Below are 25,242 nucleotides of genomic sequence, written 5' to 3'. Positions count from 1 at the left end.
AATTCGGAGATCTAGAATCAGGTAAAGTCAGTTCATAGTCAGCTGCATTTAACAATCACTGAGGAGGGATTTAAGTAGATGGTCAGATTTATAGTTTAGAATTGTTAATTTAACAACTATGTGGAGAATGGATAGGAGAGAAGAGAGATACCAATTAGCAGGGAGGGATTGGCAGAAAGACCAATAAGGCGAATCCTAAAATAGCCCAGCTGAGATCCGGTGAAGACCCGAAGTAGGGTGGTAGTCATGTGACTGAAGGACAGGAGAAAAATAGAGTTAGGACCAGTTAGATGTGCAACTAATTGAAAATGAGGAGAGAGAGAGAGAGAGAAAGACTCAGGAATGACTCCTAGGTTGCAGACTTGGAGAGCTAGAAGGATGGTGGTAACTTTAATAGAAATAGAAAAGCTTAGAGAAGTGTTTGAGGGGGAGAAATATAAGGATCTCCGTTTCTGGACATGTTGAGCTTGAGACGCCTATGGGACATCAGGATGTTGGTAACTAGGTACTGGATTTCAGTATGAGCCCAGTATCAGGTAGGATGCTGGTGGTTTAAAACTAGGCCAATGAAAGTGTGCAGAGGTAGAGCATAGAGAAGAAGTATCTGAGCACAAGAGAGATTTGAGGACAAGTCTTTTGATTTGATGAGTCAATTTAGCCATGATATATTGGGAGCAGGAGGTCATGTGTTCCGAAACCCAGGTATGAGTTTCTGGGGCTATCTGTTTAGCTGGCTTGTCGTACCTGACAGCCCTTATTATAACACCTTTAGCATTAACAAAGTCTGGATTTGGACGTTTTAATTCACTTAAATGGGGCCATTGTCTCCTCACAATTTCAAAAGCCTAGAACAGGAGTTCTCAACTTTTCCGTGTCATGGGCTGGTTTGACAGTGTGGTGAGTCCTATAGACCCCTTCTCCAAATAACGTTTGTTTGTTTTTTTAAATAATTTAAAGAAGTGCTAAATTTCAGTGAAAGTTTAGCGAAAATAATGATGTAATTTTTTCCCATCCAAGTTCATAAAGGAAACACTTAGGACTAAAAGGTCTATTATTCGATTCTATCTCTCATGTATGACCTTGGACAGGTTTCTTCTTTTTTCTGGGCTTTAGTGTCCACATTTGTAAAGTGAGGGAATTGGATTAGGTGACTTCTGAAGTCTCTTTTAATTTTAAATCTCTGGTCCTATTACAAGAAAAGCTTTTCTTCTAGGGAGTTCAAGGGTGAACTGACTTTTATTTGGCCCAGAGAAAATTTGAAAGGTAAAATTGGGGCTGGGGATTAGGGCCTGGAGACAGGAAGATCTGAGTTCAAATTGACCTTTGGATACTTACTAGGTGTGTGACTCTGGACAAGTCATTTAACCTCTGTTTGCCTCAGTTTCCTCATCTGTAAAATGGGGATAATAATAGTACCTACATCCCAGGTTAGTTTTGAGGACCAAATGAGAGAATAGTTGTAAAGCACTTAGTACAGTCCTGGCACATAGCAAATCCCATATAAATGTTAGCTATTACTATTATTCTATAGTACTCTAATTTGCTTGATACATTCCCTTAAGTTACATAGGCCTAAGTCACTACCATGCTAGTCAATCTATTCCTAACTGAAAATGATAGAAATTTACTTCCTGGTGTGTTTTTCCTCTCCAGATGAGGTGGGCTAAAGTTTCTATTCTGGGGCTACTCTGGTAGAAACAGTTAAGCTCTAGGGTTTGTCTATTTTAGGGCCTGGGTTCTTGTTCCTTTTCTGTCTCTGTCTTTGTCTCTCTGTCTCTGTCCCCTGTCTTACTCTTCCTCATTCCTTTCTTTTCTCTGCCTTCCTATTTTTTTCTCTCCCCTTTTTTTTTCCTGTTTCAATTTTTGTCTGCTCATCACTGGACCTTTAGGGGTTATTCCCATGGATGATGGGAATAGTTTTGGGGTACTGGGGAGCTCTTGAAAAGGATAGAATCACTCAAAGATCATAGATTGATGGATAAAAGAGAATTTAGAGGTCATCTAATCTAACCCCTTCATCTAACAGATTAGAAAAATGAGAAGTGACAGATTTTGGGGCTTTTTTGTACAGTCTGTTGCTGGGACTAACAGAACTTCACAGAAGAATTAGGGGAGCCAGGTAATGCTGAAAGGGATAGGCTGAGTATGTCTCTGTGTGTGTGTGTGTGTGTGTGGTGTGTGTGTGTGTGTGTGTGTGTGTGTGTGAAGGTGTTATGAGGCCTGGTGGTCTTGAGATCACCATGACAATGTCCCCTTAAGGGAGGCTACAGCTTATAGAATCTATGCATGGAAAGCATTGTCATAAGATTAGTCCTGATGGTCTTGAGGCCATTCAGACAGTCTCCCCTTAACAGAAGCTGTAAGCTTATACAACATACTCATGTAAAAGTACTGACAATAATATTTTTCTAACGTTAGCATAGTTGTGTGCCCCAAAATAATATTTTGTGCATTTTTCTCCTTGATATGCAAATGCCCCTCCCAAATAATATTTTGCCCTGGCCCCGATATACAAATAGGCCAGCTCTAGGAGTGCCACCCAAAATTAGAGTATAAGAACTCCATTTTCAGCAGGGTAGCTTGGAGCACAGCCTCCCCTCTAGTGGGAACATAGCTTCCTAATGAAGCATGTCCTTCCTGTTGAATGGACTCATGTCTCTGTGCTCCCCAATGCAATGCCACTCTTATGTATGTTATACTGTTGTGTTAGCATGTGTGAATTGTAAATCAGTCCCTTTTGTCTCTCTTCCCTTTGCATTGGACTGAATCCATGGTTTTATTATTCTCAGCTTCCAAATTCTTTAAAGGGTTCTTTTCCCTAATATCTCTGGCTGGCCCATGGGCCTCTCCTTAGACATACCTAGACAAAGACTTAACTTATTTACAACCAAACCTACATTGGAGGAGTATGACACTGTGAACCTAGTTGTAGAAAGCAAGGGTTAATGGGAGTCCTATGTCTTCCTAGGAGCGACTTCCTCATGCTAGAGGATTGTCACAAAACAGAAGGTCATGTGACTTATCTTGTGGGGAAACATGCTAAGACTTCCTTCCCCCCTTTCCCCATAACCTGTTGCTTCTTTAGGCTACATATTACAAAATCATATTTGGATAGTACTTTACTCTGAAGTCCTTGGTTCTACTAGAATGAGGAATCCTTATCAACATTTCTTTCTCATTTCTGAAACTGTCTTGCACTGAAATTTATGCATCTATATTTTGTCTTATTGTGGACTTTTGTTTTGGGGGGGAGAATATTTTAAATTGTGAATGAAAATGGTCTGTGTCAGGGAGAGATGTTCAGAGGAAGGACAGATTTTTGTCTCTTTTGATTTCCTCTTTCTCCAAGCAGGGAAGGGAAGGAAATACACATTTAATAAGTACATACTCTGTGCCAGATACTGTGCTAATCACTTTCCAAATATTACATCAAATATTACATCTTCATAACAGCCTTGTGTGGTAGGTGCTATTTGATTCCCATTTCAGAGTTAAAGAAACTGAGGCTGAGGCTAGGTGACTTTACTAGAGACATACAACTATTAAGCTTCTCAGGTTCAATATGAAATCAAGTCTTCCTGACTGTGGGCCCTGCACTCTGTGCACTATGGCACTACCTAGTTGCCTCTGAGGAGAGATGCATAGACTTGGAATAGTTTTTAACTAATCAATAAATTGTCTCTGACCAACTTGTACACAGAGTGCAGTGTGCTAAATTTTTCTTCCACACTAGAGACCTACAAGGAAGAGTTAAAGAGATGGTGCAACAAGACAAGAGAATTAAGGCAGTGCTTTCCACATTGAGGCAGTAGCTGATACCTCTGAACAAATTCATTTCTTACATACCATCGGTCCCATCCCTATTAATTGGCAGCCAAAATCACTGCCAAGTGAGTCCTCCCTATGGACTGGGGTCCTGAAGGTCTCTCCCAAAGAAGCTCCTTGTTCCTTGCTCCTCATGTCATTGACTCTGTGGTGGCTGCAACACCTGGGCTGGATTCTGATGCCTGGATTGGTGAACCTCAAATTCTTAAGCCAGATTGGAGATTTTCCCCTCTGAACCTAGAATGGAAAAGAAGAAATAAACAGTCCAGGAACATTCCATTTGTCAGAGAGACAGAAAGCCTTCCCCCTTTTTACTTGGCATTCCATTTGTCAGAGAGACAGAAAGCCTTCCCCCTTTTTACTTGGTCTCACTATACCCCATAAAGGAAAGAGTCACCTTGCCCTCACCTTGCCCTCTCCTTCCGCCCATACAATGAGCACAGACAATGAGCACAGACAATGAGAGCTGACTAATGGTTTTGGCGGTTCACTTACTTCTCCCAAATATGTGGCAGGCAAACTGGAACCAGTTAAAGCATCTCCAACCATGCTTATATACATATATACACATACATACATACATATGTATATATAATGTACATATATGTGGATGTGTCTGTGCATACAGATATGCATAGACATACATATATTTGGTTCTGTTTATTTCACTCTGCATCAGTTGATATATTGAGATGTCCTTTTTTTTTTAGGTGAGGCAATGGGGTTAAGTGACTTGCCTAGGGTCATACAGCTAGTAAGTGTCAAGCGTTGAAATGCCTTTGTAATGCTTCTCTGAATTAATCATATTATTTATTTTTGTGCAAATAAAATTCATTTGGTTACCACAGTTAATTTAGCATTCCCATATTATGGGCACTTACTTTGTTTCCAGGTTCTTGCTTTCACAGAATGTCTTGCTATGAATATTTTGGTATAGTCAGGACCTTTCTTTCTGTTTTTAACCTCTTTGGAACATTTGCCTTGGAGTTTCCTGCTCAGTTCTAAGGTTAAGCTCATTCCCTCCTGTCTTCTCCAACATCTTGCTCCTTTCAATTATTTCCTCTACTCCAGACATCTTTAATCCCTTCCCTTTTACTTGTTCTTCTTTTGCTTTCAAGCACATCTGGCTTTAACTCATCTTAAAACAAAAACTTCAAGCTAAACTCTACTTGAACCTCTAGCTTCTCACCTAAAGGCAACTATGTGGTACAGTGGATAGAGCAGTGGGCTTGGAGAGAAGAGTAACTGAGTCCAAATTTTACTTCAGATCTCAAATTCGATCTTAAGAAAATCAATGAACCTTTGTCTGTCTCATTTTCTTCATTTGTAAAATGGGTATAATTATAATTCCTACCTCTCCAGGATTGTTGTGAGAATCAAATGAGACATTTGTAAAAACACTTAGCACGATATTTGATACATAATAGGCACTTAATAAGAGCTTATTCTCATCTTTTCTTTCTTTCCTGTTTACTGGTGAACTTCTCAAAGGAGTAGGGTAAATCCACTGACTGTACTTCCTCACAATCCATATTCCTTAACATCCTAAAATCTGGTCGTAATCTCCACTACCATATGGAAATTGTGACATCATTAACCTGTAGGGTTGGGGATAATGTCTCATTTTTGTATCTCCAACAGTGTTTATTATAGCACCTTACACACAGGGAATGTGAGTATTTGTTGAATGAATGGATTGAAAGGGGATGATGAAAATCTCCCTTGAAATGAGATGGTGTCGGGGTTGAAGTCAAGCCAGGAACATGGCAATCTTGGGTAGGGCCAGCCTGTACAACTAAGTTGGAAATCAGCTTAGTCACATGCTTTTGAAAAAATTATTTTTTTAGCTGTTTGATTTCGCTTTTTAAAAAACATTTTCTTGATGTACTTTGTCTTAACATGGTAGTCATTTTCCTCTCTTGTGATAAAGAAAAGCAATCAAATAAAAATATCTCCTAAGGAAACCTTGTCTGCCATGTAGACAAAATCCTGGCCTTGTAGTCCCCCTCCTCTCCACTGTCGGGGAGGAGGTATAGACATCCTCTTTTTCTGATGGATGAGGTGGCCTCTTCTCTGCATCTTAGAACACCACCTGCAGGATCCCTTGGCCCAGTCTCTTATTCAACTGTTCTGCCTTTCCTTTCACAATTCTTTTAATTTCTTTCATCACTCTTCTAACTCCCAGTATCAATAACCCTCCAAGACAGATATGTAGAACTACCTTCAAATCACCCACGTAATGGACAGATGCAGCCAAAATGTTCAATTATTACTGTCCTAGAAATTTATTTGCTTATTTATTAAAATACTGAAATGATTTCCTTCATTTACAGTGTCCGTTTATGTCCAAGGGAGGGTCAGTAACTGTGCAGCCCTGAGCTCCTAGGAACTCAGTCAGGAGAAAGGTGCTAGCTGGGCCTGACTATTTTGCTTGCAGTTCACAAAAACTTCTATCCTCTGAAGACAAAGATATACTGGAAGTCAGGAGTAAGGAACAGTCCTCATCCCAAGCTTGACATGAGTCCCCCTCGAGGTGGGGGTTGCCCTCAGGAATGGACTAAGGATGGTGATTACTAGGAGATGAGGAGGAAGACAGAGATGAATGGGTCACTGCCACACCAAGACCCCAGTCTTTTCACAGGCTGATGATGAGTCAGTCATCCTCAGGTTCCTAACGCCATCTGGTGAGAGGACGCCTTTTGTTCTTTGGTCCATTGATCTCTCTCTTAAGTGTGAAGTACAGACCAGTGTCTGCTGCAAACAGAACTCCCATCACAAGGTAGAAAAGGATGTACCAGATTTTAGAAGATGAGGAAGTAGATGAACTTGGATCTACATTTGTACAAAAGTAAGAGGTAGCAGGAAGAATCATTAGAATTCCGGTGAATCAACAAATCAAGTCAACAAATATCTAACAAACACTTACTTTCTAAAGGAGAAAAAAAAAAGTCATCTGTTCTTGGGTCTGGGGTTTTGAATGGATACTGTGAGATCCTCAGAGGGAAGACTGCTTGGATCCCTAAGGTGACCTTATGCTAAGGGTCTCAGTCAAGAGGTAATAGGAGGGTCTCTCCTAGCCCAGGGTGGGGAGGGAGGAGAGAGAGAGGGACAGGGAGATAGACAGATAAATAGATATAGAGAGAAAACAGTAAGAGTGAGATGCTATGCCTACACCATACTCATGCTACATGGAATTTTGAAAGATTTGACATCAGTTTTATGATTATTATTGGTATTATTTATTATTATTGATTATAATGATACTGTTAGTACTCTAAGTTCTGAATCAAGTTCCTTGATCTTCTATCTAACCCCATCTGATATTTTCTTCACCCTATATAATGGAAAGAGCTCTTGCCTGGGCCTGCAGACTCAAAAGATGAGCTCTGATTGGTCTTTCTAGGGATTCAGGATTTCATCAGAGGTGCCAGACATGTAGTCATTTACCCCTGGGAAGGAGGGGATAAGTTGCAAGGATTCCTACTAAAGTTGTTGTGCTGGTCCAAATGATTGGGAACATGGTTGAATCAGGGAGCATTGGACCTCAGGATTCTAAAAGACAGAGTAGATTGCATGGGAAGGAGAAGTTATTCCTTTCAGTGGAGGAATCCAGAGTTGGGCAGTGAGGGGAGAGGTACAACTTCTGTTTTTTTGTAGTTACATCTGAATGAATGATGATGCCCCACCTCCCGAGAACTCCTTTGTGAAACTTGAGCACAAATAAAATAGACATCCAGGGCAGGTAGATACTTTCAGCCTTTGTGATTTGGTACCCTAAAACTATCATTAGCCCTCTCCAGATCCATCTTCCAAAATCCCCTTCCCTCAAAGTCTCAAACCCTTCACTCTTCCCTGGTTGGGTGATCTCACCTTGGACAGTAATTCTCACCACTCTTGATGTTTCCCTCCTATTTCTTATGGTTGCTGAACAGAAGTAATCTCCATTGTCATTACTGTCCACTTTACTGATGGAAAAGTTGGAATCATGTTGAAAAAACTTCCTTCCTATACCATTTTGATAGAATGTGACTTTAGAGATGCCTTTGTTTTCCCAGCTGTGGCACCTCAGCACCATGGATTCCCCTTTCATATAAACCAGTTTCAAGGTCTGGAGTACAAGCCAGTCTGAAAAGAAAAACAAAGATCAAGAATCTAGCAAGTCTCAACTCAATGTAGAATCTCAAGTCATTCTAGAATGGGATGGGCAAAGAAAGGCTCATTTCCTCTGGTAAGCTCCCGGGACAAAGAAGAATGTCAGGTGGTGAGATGCCATCAGTCAGTAGCATTGACTGGGTGCTGTAGAAGGTTATCAAGACAGCCTTTTTGCCCCTGGAGACATCCCAATTTAATAGGGTAATAGTATAGATACCCATGTAAAAAGGTTATAAGATATAAAAAAATATACAGAAATAGAAATAAATGCATGATGCAATCTATCTCCTGACAGAGGGGAGATAGACTCAAGATATAGAATGAAACATACATTTTCAAACATGGCAAATATGTGGATTTATTTTGCTTGACTACATTTTTGTTACAAGGATTATGTTGTTCTTTTTTCTTTTTTCATGGTGGGATTCAGGGAGAAAAGAGATATATCAGTAGTGTTGCTAAAAAAAAAGAAGAAAAGAAAAATAGTTATTGGACCATTTTTAATGCACAGAAGAGAACAGAATGAAGTTCAGAATGAAACACAAAGAAATAGTATAGCTCTTAAAATAATACATTGAATTTCTTACATACTTTTTAAGAAAAGCAAACTGTACATAAGAGAGATATATGCTTTCACATTTAATCTTTTTTCTGTTCTATTTTGTATATGAAAATGTTTATTTTGGGGCTATTCACTAGGTTCAGAATTTTAAAAAATAAAAGACAGAAATGCATTCATGCAAATAAAACATAAAATCCATCTGTACATTCTGGGGAACAAAACCCAGGATCTTTGATGTCGAATTAAAATTTAAAATTCAATTTCACAATCATTTACCATGTGCAAGACACTGGGGATACAAATACATAAATGAAACAATCCCTGCCCTTGAGGAGCTTACATTCTGCTGGGAGAAAACAACCTGTATATAGATAAGAAAATACAAAATATATACAAAGTAATTGGGGTGAGGGGAGCAGCAACAATTAGGGCAATCAGAAAAGTCCTCTTATAGGAGGTGGCATCTAAGGCCAATCTTGCAGAAAGGGAAGATTCCAAGAGGCAAAGGTAAGAGGAAGAATATTTCAGGCATGGGGGACAACTGGTCCAAAAACATGGAGGTGAGAGCTGGCTGTCATGTATAGCAAATGGCAAATAAGCCACTCTGGTAGAATATAGAGTCCATGAGAGGAGTAAACATTAAACATAAAAAGGTCTAGAAAGATAGATTGGAGTCAGATACAAAGGGCTTTAAATGCCAAGCAGGGAAGTTTCTATTTTATCCTTATTTCTATAGGTTAACAGGGAACCACTGTGGACTGACTTGATCAGTTTGGTCTCTATGTGGAAGGTAAATTGGAGAGAGGAGAGACTGGAGGCATGGATACCAAATTAGGAGGCTATTGCAATAGTATAATAGGTGAAGAGTTAGGAGCCCCTGAACTAGGATGGTGCAGTCATGTGAGTGGAAAAGGGACCAATGTGGAGTTAGAATCAGTATGACTAGAGAACTGGTTGGATTTAGAAGGTGAGGGAGGAGAGCAAAGAGTCTACAATGACTTCTACATTGCAATTCCAAGTAAGGCCCTTGACAGAGTAGGGAAATTAGGAGGAGGGGTGAGTTTAGTGGGCAAAATGAGTGAGTTCAGTAGAGTTTGTAGAGTTCTACATCACACAGAGATGTCTAACAGGCAGTTGGAGATGTGGAACCTAGACGTTTGGAGAGAGTTGAGGGTACAATATGGAGATTTAGGAGACATCTGCATTGGAACTGGTGAGATCATGGAGATAGAGAATTCTGAGAGAGGTACTCAAACATCAGGGACTCAGCATGGATACTGAGAAAGATCAGTTAGCAAGGAGGAAGATAACCAAGAAAGAAGAGTGTTAAAAAAAACCCAGAGGGGAGAAAGTAGCCTGAATGATTGGGTGGACACTAGTGTGCAGTGCTGCAGAAAGGTCAAGAAGGATGAGGGCTTAGAAAAAGCCATTGGATTTAGCAACAAAGAGATCGTAGGTCTAAAAGGAACCTGAGAAACCATCTAATCCAACCGTCCTATTTTGCAAATGAGAAAATGGGGGCCCAGAGAGGGTTAACTCACTTGCCCAAGGCAATAGAGATTGTCAACTTTCATGGAAGGATGAGCTCAGCTTTTCTGACTCTGAAGACAGGGTTCATCACATGGTACCATGCTAACTCATTACATGGTACCATGTTAGATCATCGTAACTTTGGAAAGAACAGTTTCAGTCAAATGATGTGGCAGAAGTGAAACTGCAAATGTTTGCAAAGTAAAATGTAGCATAAGAAAAAACAAAAAAATTTGTTACTGTTTTTAATTTTGCCTTGTTTTCTGCCTGTATCCCTCCCACCATATCTGCAAAGCATCCTTCATAATACAGAATTTTCATTTTAAAAAAAGAAAAAAAGGAGAGAAAAATTCAGTAAAAGCAACCAATACATCAAAAACATCTCATCATATTCAATGTTGCACAACCATGGATCTCCCCATCTCTGCAAAGAAGTGAAGGGAGATGGTGAACATTTTTTTCCTAGGATTTTGGCTTTGAAAGAGAAGAGAGACATCAAATAGCTTGTTAGAGATGGTAGAGTTGATGGAATTTTTAAGGTTAGGGAGACTTCAGAGGGGAGGAAGCCAATGGGTAAGGAAATATTAAAAAATTAGGGAGAGAAGGATGGAGGGAAGGAGAGAGAGAGAGAGAGAGAGAGAGAGAGAGAGAGAGAGAGAGAGAGAGAGAGAGAGAGAGAGATGGTCAAAGAGACAAACTCCCATAAGAGACAGCAGGTGATAGGATCAAGGACACAGAGTGGTTGGTCTTTGGACCACCTCCAGTGTTTTCTCCATTGAACTGCATTGTCACCTACATAGAGATTTTAATTGAAGTTGAGAACTGGTCAACAGTGCCAAACATTGCAGAGAAATTAAGAAGGAAGAGGACCCAGAAAAGGTGACTGGATTTAACTCATGAGAGTTACTGGAGAGCTTGAAGAAAGCAATTTCACTGTATTATTATGGGCAGAAGTCAGATCGGAGAGGGGTTGAGGTATGAGTGTGCTATGTACCGAGGAAAAGAAGATACAGGAAGTGTAGATCACTTTTCTGAGAAGTTTGTTGGTAAAAGGAAAGTGATAGAATTGTAGCTTAAGAGAGTAGCAGACTCTAGGGAACAATATTTTAAGGCAGGCAGGACTAGCTTGTTTGTAGGCTGGGGAGAAAGATCTGATAGAAAGAGACATTAAAGATACAAGAGAAATGCTGAGTGAGCAATATCTCAAGAGGAAGGGATTAAGAGCACAGGTGATGGGGTTAATTCTGGAAAGCAGGTGTTAGATAATTTTCTCGGAGTCAGGTAAGAAGGATGATTTGAATGATGAGGGAGATAGGAGGGAAGCTCAGGTATCTCCCTTCTGATGGACTGGATGGATCTGCTTTTCTTGTAAAGTCAGTAAGGCAGGGTCGATCAATCGACAGGTATTTATTGAATGCCTGCAATGGGTCAGGCACTGGGGATACACAGATAAAAATGAGAAACCCACTTTTAAAGGGCTTGCTGTCTATAGAGGAGAAATTTTGCACATGTAAATAAGAATGCAAAGTATGCTACTCCTTTTGGATTTGGACAGTTTTATTTGTGGAAAAGAAGAGAAACCTGGATAGTTCTGAGAAGACCTGAGAGAAATCAGACTCAGAGAAATGTACTTACTGAAGACAAAAATGGCCACAGTATGTTGTTTTCCAATGCTTTGTTTACATATGACCACTCTGAGGTTAAATAGGAAACCTGGACAACTTAATTTTTTTGTGACTAAGGTGGGGGATGGGGTGCTCATACCCATATTATATAATAAATAAAATGATTATTTTATTTATTACACTTTATTATATATAAATAAAATTACTTTTTTGAAAAACAGATGAGAATACTGGGAGCTGGGATGAGGATGGGGAAATCAGGAAAGTTCATCTGTACAATTTTTTTTCAACTCTATTCATCAGCTTGTAAATAGGAGTGGAGTACATGTGTGATGAGAGTAATTCATGGTTGAAGGTTGGCAGTGAATGAGCTGGTTAATGGCAGGGCCCTGCACTCACCTGGGAAGACTTCTAGCCCCACAGGCTCACTGAGAGCAGACTGGCCTCTCTGGCATTGGTACTTTCCACTGTACGAGATATTCTTGGTTATGATGTTGTAGTCTTGGATTTGGACTGGAATAATTGTGTCATTGTGGAGCCAAAGGATGGAGTTGCCTTCAGGGGTGCCAGACCCTTCACACCTTAGAGTTACAAGGTCATTCTTGAGCACATGGAACCATGGTGGGTACAGGGTCACTATTGACTTGGAGAGATTTGCTGGTGGTGGAGAGAAGAGAAGGAAAGGGTCCTTAGTCAGCTCTGGAATGCAAGTGAGCTCCCACTTATAACCCATAGCCAGACTGGGACAAATGTGGGAAAAGGGGCTTTAGGTACCATTTTTCTGGGTTGATTCCAATGGGAATCTGGCCAGAAAAACAGAAAGTGAAACCCTATTGAGAACAGAAATTGCTGAACCTGTTCTTTATTTAATAGAAAATTTCCAACATTTGTAGTTTCTAGGATCTGAGAGTTCGGTTATTTTGAGAAACAAAGGAGCAAACTCACCTGCTTTCCTGCCAGCCAGAACTACAAGAGAAAAGAGGGGAGAAATCAGCAAAGGGCAAGGGAAGCACAGAGCACTTGTAGCATGTTTCTCTCCATTTTAAGAATTCTGTTTACAGAGAAATGAAAGGACCTGCCTCCCTTTAGTATCTTTTCCATTGTCCTCAATGACTCTGTCCACCTTGCTGATAATAATAACATTGATACAGTGCTTACTATGTTTCAGGCACTGTGCTGAGTGCTAGATAGTTACAAACTCATTAGATGCTCACAACAATTCTGCAAGTCATTATCCCCATTATATAGATGAGGAAACTAAGGCAAATAGAGGCTAAGTGACTTGCCCAGGGTCACTCAGCTAATAAATTTTTGAGGCTGGATTGAACTCAGGTCTGCCCAGCCCTATTTCCACTGCACCACCTATCTGCCTGGATGATGCTTATCTGCTGTGATCCTGGAAGCAGAAGAAACAACAACAACAACAACAACAACAATAACAACAACCACCACAACCACAACCACAACACTGAATTTCAATCCAGAAGATTAGAAATTTATAGGAAAAAATCATATAATTTTAGAACTCTATGCAATATTAATTATTTTTCTACTCCATCTACCTTATTTTACAGAGACCTAGTGGATAGAGTCTGGGACTTGGATTTAGGAAATCAGATTCAAATCCTACCAAGACAAGCTGTGTGACTCTAGACATTTCATTTAACCTCTCTGAGGTTCATTTTCTTCATTTTTAAAAACACGATAATGAAAGCACCAAACTCACAGGGTTATTGTGAGCATCATATGAGGCAATGTATATATAACACTTGGCAAACCTTGAAGTCTCGTATAAATAGGAGCCATTATGACCCAAGGACATAGAGTCCACCCTCCCTTACCCAGCTATGTCCAGCCAAAGATAATGTCCTTCTTCCCATCCTCCCCCTCCTCCAAAGAGACCAGTGTTCTTATCTGGACTTGGAAAATGTCTCTGGAAGTCCCAGAGACCAAGGATACCCTGCACCTCTCCTACTCAGGGTAACCTTGACTCACCCAGAAGCAGCAAAAATGGCAGTAGTGAAGGCTGCATTCTGCTGGGATGAAATAGACCAGACCAACTGAATTGTCCACTGCTTCCCTGGGACAGGATATGACCTAACTGAGGCTTTTAGAATGAATTAGAAAAGAGGAAGGAAACCAACATTTCCCCCCTCCCCCACTCCATCTATCATCAGGTTGTTTTCCTGGAACCAATCTTGGTTTTTATGAAAGAAAGCTCAGTAGGTGAAACCTCTACACTTGACTTCTGGGAAGTAAGACTTCAATAGAAGAGCTGCTATGATATACCTCAGAGTCAGCAGAGTCTGGCCCTCAGCCTGGGGAGGTACTTTGGGGAACACTTGATTCATCCCATATGTAAGAAGGGGGTGGATGGGATTTTGGCTGGGACTTGAAGGAAGCCAGGGAGGTCAGGAGGTAGAAATAAGGAGGGAGAGAATTCCAGACATAGGGGACAAACAGTGAAAATTCCCAAAGTCAGAAAATGGAATGTCCTGTGCAAGGAACAGAAGACAGGAAAGGGGGGAGGTGGGCAAGTTATGAAGTGCTTTGAAAAACAAATAAAAAATTTTATATGGTGAGACCTCATGTGCTGCAAGCGCTATCCCCCTGTGTTGTATGACTCAAAGCTGATTCTTGAAAAGACTAATAAGACTGATAATGAACTAATCTGATTTAAAAAAGAGAGCAAAAAATTAAATCAACAAAATAAGTGAGCAAGGTGAAATCACAACAAAATCAGAAGAAATAAATAAGAATCATCACAGCATGTTACACAATTATATGCTAACAAAACAGAACAGAAAAAAGAGGAATACCTTCAAAACTATAAAATACCCAACTATCAGAAGCCCAAATAGAGATATTAAGTAGCCCAATCTTAGAAAAGGAAATTAATCTTGTTGTAAAGGTGGTATCAAAGAAAAAAATCTCCTGGTCCTGATGGATGCCCAGGAGAATTCTATCAAACTTTTAAAGAACCTAAGTGCCCCAAACTCCATCTATTATTCTCAAAAACTGAGAAAGAAAACACCCTGCCAGAATTCTTTTATAAGACAAATATGGTTGTAATACCTAAATGAGGGAAAGATAAACTACAGAAAGAAAACTATATGCCAATATAATCATATAATCATACAGTGATTTGTCCAAGAAATTATTCACTCTAAACAAATGAGATTGGTGCATAATTCATATTTTGGAGAGGTTTGAGAGGTCATGGGGAGCAGAGAAAATGTCAAAACCTCCACTTTGTTAACTCAGCTTTTCTTATGGTTTTTTTTTTTTTTGGTTAGGCAATAGGCTTAAGTAATGGGCTTAAGTGACTTGCCCAGGGTAGCATAGCTAGTAAGTGTCAAGTGTCTGAGGCCAAATTTGAACTCAGGTCCTCATGACTCCAGGGTCAGTTCTCTATCCACTGTGCCACCTAGTTACCCCTTAACTCAGCTTTTCAATACAGAACAGAACTTAATATTTCAAATATAGCCTAACCAGGCAGTGGAATGATTACCTTTCTCATTATGGACATTTTTACTTTTAAAATGCAACCTAAGATTATAGGACACCATTCCTGGGATCACAGCCTAATATTTCCTTATCTGTAAAATGAGGGGCTTAGACTAGAGACCTTCTAAGTTCCCTTTGAAGTATAGACCTAGGACTCTGTATCACAGGATTTAATCATACCAGACTTGCTGTCCACTAAAAACCACACTTCTAAGCACATTTTCTCATTCTCTACATGTGAAGTTTTTTTTGAATTAGTTTATTTTGATTTATCAACAATCACTTCCATAAGCTCTTGAGTTTTAATTTTTTCTCCCTCTCCCTCTCCTCCCTCCCTCCCCAAGATGACGTGCAATCTGAGATAGGCTATACGTACACATTTCTATTAAACATATTTTCATATTAGGGATGTAGTAAGGAAGAATTAAAACCACCAGAAAGAGGAAACAAAACAAAACAGAAGAAAAAATAGGAAATCGTATGCTTCAATCTGCATTCAAACTCCATAGTCTTTCTTTGGATGTGGATAGCATTTTCCATTGTGAGACCTTTGGAGATGTCTTAGATCCTTGCATTGCTGATGAAGTTGGGCTTTTAAACCTAAATGAAGGACTTTTTAACTCTATTAAATTTCATCTTATTAAATGGAGGCATTCATATTAGCTACTTTTTTTTTTTTAAGGCAATCAGGCTAAGAAACTTGCCCAGGATCACACAGCTAGTGAGTATCTGACACCATGTTTGAATTCAGGTCCTCCTGATTCCAGAGACAGTGCTCTATCCACTGTGTCACCTAGCTGCCCCCATGTTAACTACCTTTTAATTCACTCTTCCTTTTCTGCTCTTCTCATGATACCTGGTATAGTATGCTCTATCTCTATATTCTGCAAGCTGCTCTCTTCAGTCCAGGCCACCCGCAAACCTTCCTTCCTCTGTAGCCCCACAAGTGACCTCAGTACAATAATGAAAACAACCCCTTCTGTGCCACAAATAAAAGAAGTCCTAAAAATTAAAGTTAAATTAGTACAACTGAGTATAAGAAAACCATTGAATTAATAAATAAAATTAGGAGTTGGCATTATGAAAAAAATTAGTAAGTAGGTAAACCGTTAATATGATTAAAAAAAGAGAAAAAACAAATTACTCGTATGAAAAATGAAAATGGTGAATACATCACTAAAGAAGAGAAAATTAAAGCAGTTATAAAGAGTTATTTTACCCAATCATATATCAATAAATTTAACAACTTAAGCAAAATAAATGAATATTCACAAAAATACAAACTGCCTAGATTAGCAGAAGAGGAACTAGAATACCTAAACAGACCTATTTTAGAGAAAGAAATTAAACAGGCCATAAATAAGCTTCCTAAGAAAAAGCACTAGGACCAGACAGATTTGCAAGTGAATTTTATCAAACATTTAAAGACCAACTAATTCCAATATTAAATAAGTTATCCAGAATAATAGGCAAAGAAAGGGTCTTACAAACTCCTTTGATGAAACAAATATGATGCTGAAACCTAAAACAGAAAAAGTAAAAACGGAGAAAGAAAATTATAGACCAATTTCATTAATGAATATGGATACAAAAATCATAACAATACTAGCTAAAAGATTACAATAATATATTGCAAAGATTGTACATTACAACTAAATGGGAATTCATACCAGGAATGGAGGGATGGTTTAACATAAGGAAAACTATTAACATAGTTGATTGTGTGAATGATAAAAGTAATAAAAATCATATCATAATATCAATAGATGCAGAAAAAAACATTTCATAAAGTACAACACTCATTTCTATTAAAAACACTTGAAAGTATAGACATAAATGAACTTTTCCTTAAATTGATAAGAAGCATTTACCTAAAATCATTAACGAGCATTATTTGTAAAGAGGATAATCTAGAAGCCATCCCAGTAAGATCAGGTGTGAAACAAGGATGCCCACTGTCACTAACATTATTCAATAGTGTATTGGAAATTGTAGCAACAAGAAAAGAAAAAGAAATAGAAGGAATCAGAATAGGGAATGAGGTATAAAATTATCTCTTTTTGCAGATGATATGATGACATACTCAGAAATTTCCAAAGACTCAACTAAAAAGTTAATTGAAATAATTAATAATTTCAGCAACATAGCAGGATATAAAGTAAACCCACATAAATTATCATCATTTCTCTAAATTACCAATAGGATCCTGTAGAAGAGATAGCTAGAGACACCTCATTTAAAATAACTCTAAAATATCTGGGAATACACCTACCAAAACAAACCCAGGATCTGTATGAACAAAACCATAAAAAACTTTGTACACAAATAAAATCAGATTTAAATAAATGGAGAAATAGTAATTATTCATGGGTAGGCAAGGTCAATATAATAAAAATGACAATTTTACCAAAATTTATATATTCATTGCCATCCCAATTAAATTACCAAAAATATTTTACAAAGAGACACAAAATAACAAAATTTATTTGGAAGAACAAAAGGTCAAGAATATCAAAAGAACTAATGGAAAAAATGTAAAGAAGGAAGTTTAGTAGTACTAGATCTCAAACTATATTATAAGGCAGTAATTATCAAAAGTATCTGATACTACCTAAGAAATAGAAAGGTAGATCAGTGGAACAGAGTAGACATACAATCTACAGCAGCAAATGAATATAGTTACCCAGTGTTTGACAAGTGTAAAGATTTCAGTTTTGGGGGATAAGAATTCATTATTTGGTGAAAACCTGTTGGGAAAGCTGGAAAGCAGTCTGGCAGATATTGAGCAGAGACCAATATCTTACACCATTTACCAAGATAAGGTCAAAATGGAGATGTTACAAGAAAATTTGAAGAACGTGGAATATATTACCTATCAGACTTATAGAGAGGTGAACAATTTATGAACAAACAAGAGGATAGAGAGTGTTGTGAGATGTAAAATTAATTTTGATTACATGAAATTAAAAAATCTTTCTAAAAATAAAACATATGTAGCCAAGATCAGAAGGAAAGCAGAAAACTGGGGGGAAATTTTATAGACAGTTCCTCAGATAAAGGTCTCATATCTCAAATATATAAAGAACTTTGTCAAATCTATAAGAATGCAAGTCATTCCCCAATTGATAAATGGTCAAAGGATATGAACAGGCAGTTTTCCAATGAAGAAATCAAAATAATTTATTGTCATATAAAAATGGTCTAAATCATTATTGATGAGAGAAATGTGAATAAAAACAACTTTGAGATATCATTTTATACCTACCAGATTGGCTAAAATGATAGAAGGGGAAAGTGACAAATGTTGGAGGGGATGTGGAAAAATCGGGACCTTAATTCATTCTTGGTGGATCTGTGAGCTGATTCAACCATTTTAGAGACTGATTTGGAATTATGCCCAAAGAGTTCTTAAACTTTCTATATCTTTTGACCCAGCAATAACACTATTAGGTCTGCTTCCCAAGATTACTAGGGAAAATGGAACCAAACCTACATGTTTGAAAATATTTACGGGAGCTTTCTTTGTGGTGGCAGAGAACTGGAAATTGCAGGGATACCTGTCAATCCGAGAATGGCTAAACAAATTGTGGTATATGTTCATAATGGACTATTACTCTGCTATAAAAAATAATGAGCTCAATGATTTTAGAAAAGCATGGAGATACCTCCATGAAATAATGAAAAGTGAAATGAGCAGAACCAAGAGAACACTGCATACAGTAACAGCAGTACTGTTATAAGAACAACTTTGAGCAACCAAATCATTGTGACTATTAGAAATACCTAAATTAACCTTAAAGATGCTATGAAGGAAAATCAAGAAAGGAATATTGCTGTGGTGTAGGAAATGATGAGCTGGTTGATTTAGAAAAATGTGGAAAGACTTGGACTTATGAAGGCTCTATCCACCTTCAGAGAAACAGATGAGTGGAGGAAATAAGCATGTATGGTCTTACCTATATGTGTATGAGTGGATATGTGCACATCTGTGTATGTTTATAGATACCTATGTGTGTGTGTGTGTGTGTGTGTGTGTGTGTGTATATATATATATATATATATATATATATATATATATATATATATGTATATCTCCATGCTTAATAGTAGCCTTCTTTAGGGGGAAGGAGGGGAAAAATGAAGTAAAAAGTGCATAGCAGAGGAAAAAATACTAACAAGGAAGCAAAGAAAAGCTGGGCAGCTTTGAAAACAATGCATTTTTTATATAGGTTTTCTTGAAATGGAAATTTGTTGTTTTATATTGAATCCTCTCTTATGGTCTGCTGTGTACATGGCAATGTTTTTTTTTTAATTTTCTCATTTTGTATTTAAGTACAAAGTTTAAAAAATTACAGAAAAATTTAAAAAATAAAATATGAAAAAAGGGAAGTAAAATAGAAAATGAGAAATGCATCTGAAACTATAGAGCTACTCTGACTGTGAAACTAGGAAGAACTCTGGGAATATGAGTAAGTGAGAGGAACGAGAAAGTTGCTTATTTATGTCCTTCAATCCAGATAACATAAAAGGCAGTAGGTAAAAGATAGTCCAGCTGAATGACTAGGCAGGCAATACTAGGCTGAGGCCATAGGGGCTAGTGCTGCTGTTGTTGTTCAGTTGTTTTTCCAGTCATGTCTGACTCTTCTGGCCCCATCTGGGGTTTTCTTGGCAAAAATACTGGAGTGGTTTGCCATTTCCTTGTCTATCTCATTTTACAGCTGAAGAACTGAAGCAAACAGGGTTAAGTAACTTACTCAGGGTAGCATAGCTAGTTAGTATCTGAGGCTGGAACTGAACTCAGGTCCTCCTAACTCTGGGGCCAACTGCCCTTTGTCACCCACCTGCCCATTTCCTTTACTAATACCTACCCTCAAGGTTTTCTCTGAATTCATTGCTCAAAGGTTGTCTATCTCTCTAGTAAGGGAACTAGACTCTCAGGGCTTCAATTCCATCCTTGTCTCAGATTCCAGAGGAACAATTCTATTTTTGGCTTCCTTGAAGGTGTCCTTCCCAGTAGAGAGAAAGGAAACAAAAATATGTTTAGAGCAAAAATGTGAATCAAATATTGAACAAGCAATTTAGTTTCTACAAGCAGGGGAAAAAAAGGAATGTTAAACAATAAAGAATCATGAAATGGTTATAAGCGATTAAAAGCCCAATACTCAAGTTTTGTTGGGTCATTTATAGCTTCCTTGCAAGAGCTCCTTATCAATTATTTTTCATTTTACTTCCACTGAATATAGCCCAATCAATGCCAATGGGGCTCTTTGTTTCAGTGGTTTGTCTTTTTATGGGAAACACTTCCTTGACTCTGCCAGTCTGCCATAGTCTCTGCCACTGCTCCAGCTGCTCTGAAGTCCATGGAGGGAGGAGATGGCACCTGGCTTTTGAGATCTTACAAGGTCCTATACAAAATGAAAGAGTTTACAAACAGATGGCAACCCTATCATAGACACAGGTTTCCCTAAGGCCTTGAGTTCATGGCTTGTGACCAGGTGAGGGGAAATGCTTCCCACCCCCATTTCCAACTCCCCCCTCCTCCCCCTCCAAACCTCTAGAGCTCAGAGAGTTTTCCTCACACTTCCAGGCTGGCAGGAGGAAAAGGCTTGAGCATTGGGTATTGACCCTTTAGTAGAATATATCCATAGAATTCTGGCTCAAGAGTCAAAAGAATACTTATTGCCTATAGGAAGTGAGGGTGGGGCAAAGTCCAGTCCCAAGATTCCTAAAGTCTGTGGAGGCAGGACCTGAGTAGGAGGGTAAGCAGAACTAGGGAAGTCCAGGTAGGGGTTTGATGCAGAACTAGTAGGCTCTCATGGGAGAAAGGTTCAGAGAATCTCCCAATCCTGGCAGGCCTTGGCCACATCATTCATTTGTGGAGTCTGAACCAAGCACAGGTCCCTCTAACCTAGTTGCAGTGGCTGATGAGATGAGAAAACCATGGTAAACTCCCAAAACCATGAAGAAATATCTTGGTATTGGAGATACTAATGATTACCTGAGGAGACAACTCTGAGGAGGATAGTGACACCACAAGTCCAGGTAAAATTTCAGAGGAAAAAATTGTCCTGGCCAGAAGAATTACAAGATTACCTGGAAGAACTAAAAAGAGAGAAACAAAATGGAATAGTTAGAAAGGAAAGAATGGAAAGGAGAATTAATACTTCAGAACAGATAATGAAAAATCTCACACCAAAACTGAATGCCATAAAAATTAGAATGGGCCAGACAAAAGGTAACATATCAATGGACAAACATGAAATATTAAAACAAAATCAAAAGACTAAAAAAAAAGAAAATCTAGAAATTTTAATCAAAAGAGCTGATAAGGAAAACAGATCGGGGAGGTATAATTGAAGAATTATGTGCTCTGAGAATCATGACCAGAAAAAGACTTTGGGTACTATATTTCTAGAAATCATAAATGAAAATTGCCCAGAACTCGTAGAATGAGAGGACAAAGAAAAATAGATACAATCCACCAGTCTTCTCCTAAAAGAAACCTTAAATGAAACCTCACAGGAACATCACAAACAAAATCCAGAGCTTCCATGTCATAAAAAATACAAGTGGCCAAAAAGAAAGAGTTCATGTAAGAAGGAACCAAAGTCAGGATCACACAAGACTTCATAGCTAACACTTTAAAGAGGAGGAGAGCTTTGAAGTCAACATATGAAAAGGCAAAAGATAAAGGCTTACAATTAAGGATAACATGTCCAACAAAACTAGGCATAATCTAATAGGAGAAGAAACAGCTTTTTAATACAGTAGAGGATTTCTAAGCATTCTTGATGAAGAATCTAAAATTGTATAGACTTCTTAAAATGGAACAGTTACCAAGACAAACTTAGAAAGGTATGTATATAGGCACATATGTATATATACATACACATATATATGTTTAATTGGAAGAGAATATGTGGAGATGATTAGTTTGCATTCTAATAGAAAATAAGAAATAAATGTCTTCTCACAACCCTAAAATCTTAAAAGGTTTAAAAAAAAGGTAAAGATAACAGAGGGCCTATGGGTGGTTTTGTTCTGTTTTGATGATCTTAGGAAAAGACAAAAATGAGAGGGACATAGAAACTACACTGGGGAATAAAGGAGGTGGGAGAGAAAAATCGCTATCACGTAAAAGAAGTATATTAGGTAAAGACTACGTAATCATGGAGGAAGGAATGGAAAAAGCAGGCATCCCATGAACCTCACTCTCATCTGAAATAGAGAATGATAGCTGGAACACAATTACACATGCACACAGATATTGGTATAGAAATACATTAAACTAAAAATGGAAATAGGAGGGGACAGGACAAAGGAAGAAGAGCAGGATAAGTAAGAGAATAATCGTAAGGAAAACAAATTCAAATGTTGAAGAGAGGGACATGAAGGTATGTCCAAAATGAAAGGAAGAAAGAGTAAAAACAGGTTTGGGGTGAGGAAGAGGAAGAGTTAAAAGCCACAACAAAGAGTAAACAGATTGTTTCATTTATAGATCCCAAGTGTAAGGCAAACTCTAGGGAAAGTGCAAGTGGGAAAGACTGAGGGAAACACATTTTTAACAATCACAATCCTACATGTGAATAGGATGAATTCACCCATAAAACTGGAGAAGAGAGCAGAGTGGATTAGAAAACAGAACCAACCATATGTTGTTTATAAGAAACATACCTGAAACCCAAAGATTCATACTGAGTTAAAATGAGGGACTGGAGGAAAATCTATTATACTTCAAGTGAACTCAAAAAATCAGAAAGAGCAATCATGATTTTAGAAAAGGGTACAGTAAATATTGACTTAATAAAAAGATAATCTAGGAAATTATATTATGCTTACAAGCACCATTGATAAATAATTATCAACACTATGTGTGTGTGTGTGTGTGTGTGTGTGTGTGTGTTTGAGAGGTAGGGGAATTGAAGAATTTGAGGGGATTGGAGCAGCAAATGGTAGAGGGAATTGGGTGAACTATGCTAACTCCATTTTGTGACTCAATTCTGGAGCTAGTTCAGTTCCCTTTATATTCAATTAAGGGTCTAGTTCAATTTCCGTCCTGTGAGAAAATTTTATTCAATTATGGGAATTGTGAGAGGACTTTGTTGCATTGTTTGAACCTTGCCCTGCATGGCTGGGAAGCTGGATTACCCTTACCCACTGTTTAGAGACCCTTAGCTCAGGACCCAGGTTATGCTGACCAGAAACCAGTCAGATCCAAAGACTGATACAAGGAGATTTCTCACAATTGTACTTCTCAAGCAACCTATGTGTCTTGTCTGAAAATGGCCCCATAGTGATTGATCAATTATTGTTTCCATGTTCCTTGGATTGTTCACAGACACTTGGTGGTGGTGGGGCGGGAGTGGGATGCCTTCTTTTCTGATTTCAGGGAATTTCACCTATTCACTCCCATTCTCCCAAATTGGAAAGTCTCTAATATTTCCTCCAATTAGAAATCAGATTTCTTAATGTTATATTATTGCCTTTTAATTAATTGGCCTTATTCAATTAATTGTTTTTAATGTATAAATGTCTTTCTTCCCCTGTATTTGGGGTCCAGCCCTAGGCTGAGGAAGAGTGCTGGTTTGTTGAACAGTTGGCATGCATTGCTTAACAAATTGACATGTTTAGAAGATAGAACCTTTGTTTCTTCAGTCATTTCATCTTTCACCTGCCACATGTGTTTGCATCAAATAACATAGCACCTAAATTCTTAAATTAGATTAAATTCAATTAGAAGTAGAAATAGACAGCAGCATGATAATAGTGGGAGAACATAATGTACACTTCTGAGGATTAGAAAAATCTAAGCAAAAGATTTACAAGAAAGAATTTAAGGTTGCGAAAAGAACTTTAGAAAAATTAGAGATGATGAGTCTCTGGTGATTATGGAATGGGAATATTATTATCACTCCCTTTACACTTTCTCCCTTGCAATCTTCCCTATTACTGTAAAAGCAATCAGCATCCTTCCAGTACTCCAGGCTCACAATCTAGGTGTCACCCTCAACTCCTCATTTTCTCTCACCCTTCATATCCAATCTGTTGCCAAGGTCTACAGATTTCACCTTTGCAACATTTCTTGAATATGTACTATTCTCTCCTCTGATATTTCCAACTCCCTGTACAGGCCTTTATTTCCTCATGTCTGGATTATTGTAGCCTGCTAGTTGTTCTGACTGATACAAGTCTCTCTCCACTTCAGTCCTTCCTTCATTTAGCCATCAAAGTAATTTTGCTAAAGCACATGTGTGGGATGCCACTCAAATTAAAAAAAAAACATGCTTAGAGGTTTTTCAAGGAGAAACAGAAAGTGAATTTATTTATTATTCTCAAGAATAGGGTGTCCCTCCACCAGAATGCTCTGATGAGGGGAGACAGAGTACAGGAGTTAAGAACTAGATTAAATAGCCCTAATGGGTAAATCCCCTCTCCCACCAATTGGCCAATGTTTTGGCTCACAATCTATGGAAACAGAAAACAAAACAAAGAGAACAATATACATGTCTGTATTTAGCCCCTTGGTTTGCTGAAGTAATACCAAAGAAGCAATTAAAGACGTGCAGTCAAGCTAGACACTGTACTGTATAGCCAGGTCACCATGACTGAAATATAGCAACAGGTACAACAAGATATGGGGGGGGCTTCTTCAGTAGTTTTGGGCCTGGGCTCCCGTAACTCAGGTGATTTCTAGTAAACTGAAATTAGGCCTGTCAGGCTGCTATGCCTGCCTTGAGACTAATACAATTTCTATTTATTCTTCTAAGAAGTCTTCACAGGACTCCTTATCCCACTCAGCCTTATCTCAAACCTTAATTACACTGAGGAGTCTTCACTGGAACATCCCATTCACACAGGACCAACCTTGTCATCACCTCCCTTCCTCGCTAAACATATACACTCAATAAATTCCAGTGCTTCCCTATCACCTCTAGGACTAAAGTCTAGTGTCTTCACTCTTTTTATCATTCCTATTCATCCTCTACATAGCTTGCCTATATGTAGTTGTTAGCACGTTGTCTCTTTCATTAGATTATAAAC

The 25,242-nt window shown here is 38.3% G+C and overlaps 1 protein-coding gene across 1 annotated transcript; it reads right to left on the bottom strand.

The window, feature by feature from the left end:
* Positions 1 to 6,086: 6,086 nt before the first annotated feature.
* On the bottom strand, positions 6,087 to 13,800 carry LOC110209910 (low affinity immunoglobulin gamma Fc region receptor III-like). The gene is made up of 5 exons (XM_020988655.2): positions 13,690 to 13,800; positions 12,640 to 12,660; positions 12,094 to 12,351; positions 7,696 to 7,950; positions 6,087 to 6,657 (listed from the first exon to the last, which is right to left on the bottom strand). The coding sequence occupies exons 1-5, from the start codon at positions 13,724 to 13,726 to the stop codon at positions 6,497 to 6,499; spliced, it is 732 nt and encodes a 243-aa protein (XP_020844314.1). The 5' UTR covers positions 13,727 to 13,800; the 3' UTR covers positions 6,087 to 6,496.
* Positions 13,801 to 25,242: the final 11,442 nt, after the last annotated feature.

This window comes from Phascolarctos cinereus, unplaced genomic scaffold, assembly GCF_003287225.1.
Source record: "Phascolarctos cinereus isolate Bilbo 61053 unplaced genomic scaffold, phaCin_HiC Scaffold_5;HRSCAF=322, whole genome shotgun sequence".
Classification (NCBI taxonomy): Eukaryota; Metazoa; Chordata; class Mammalia; order Diprotodontia; family Phascolarctidae; genus Phascolarctos; species Phascolarctos cinereus.
This window is presented reverse-complemented; position numbering and strand designations above follow the sequence as displayed.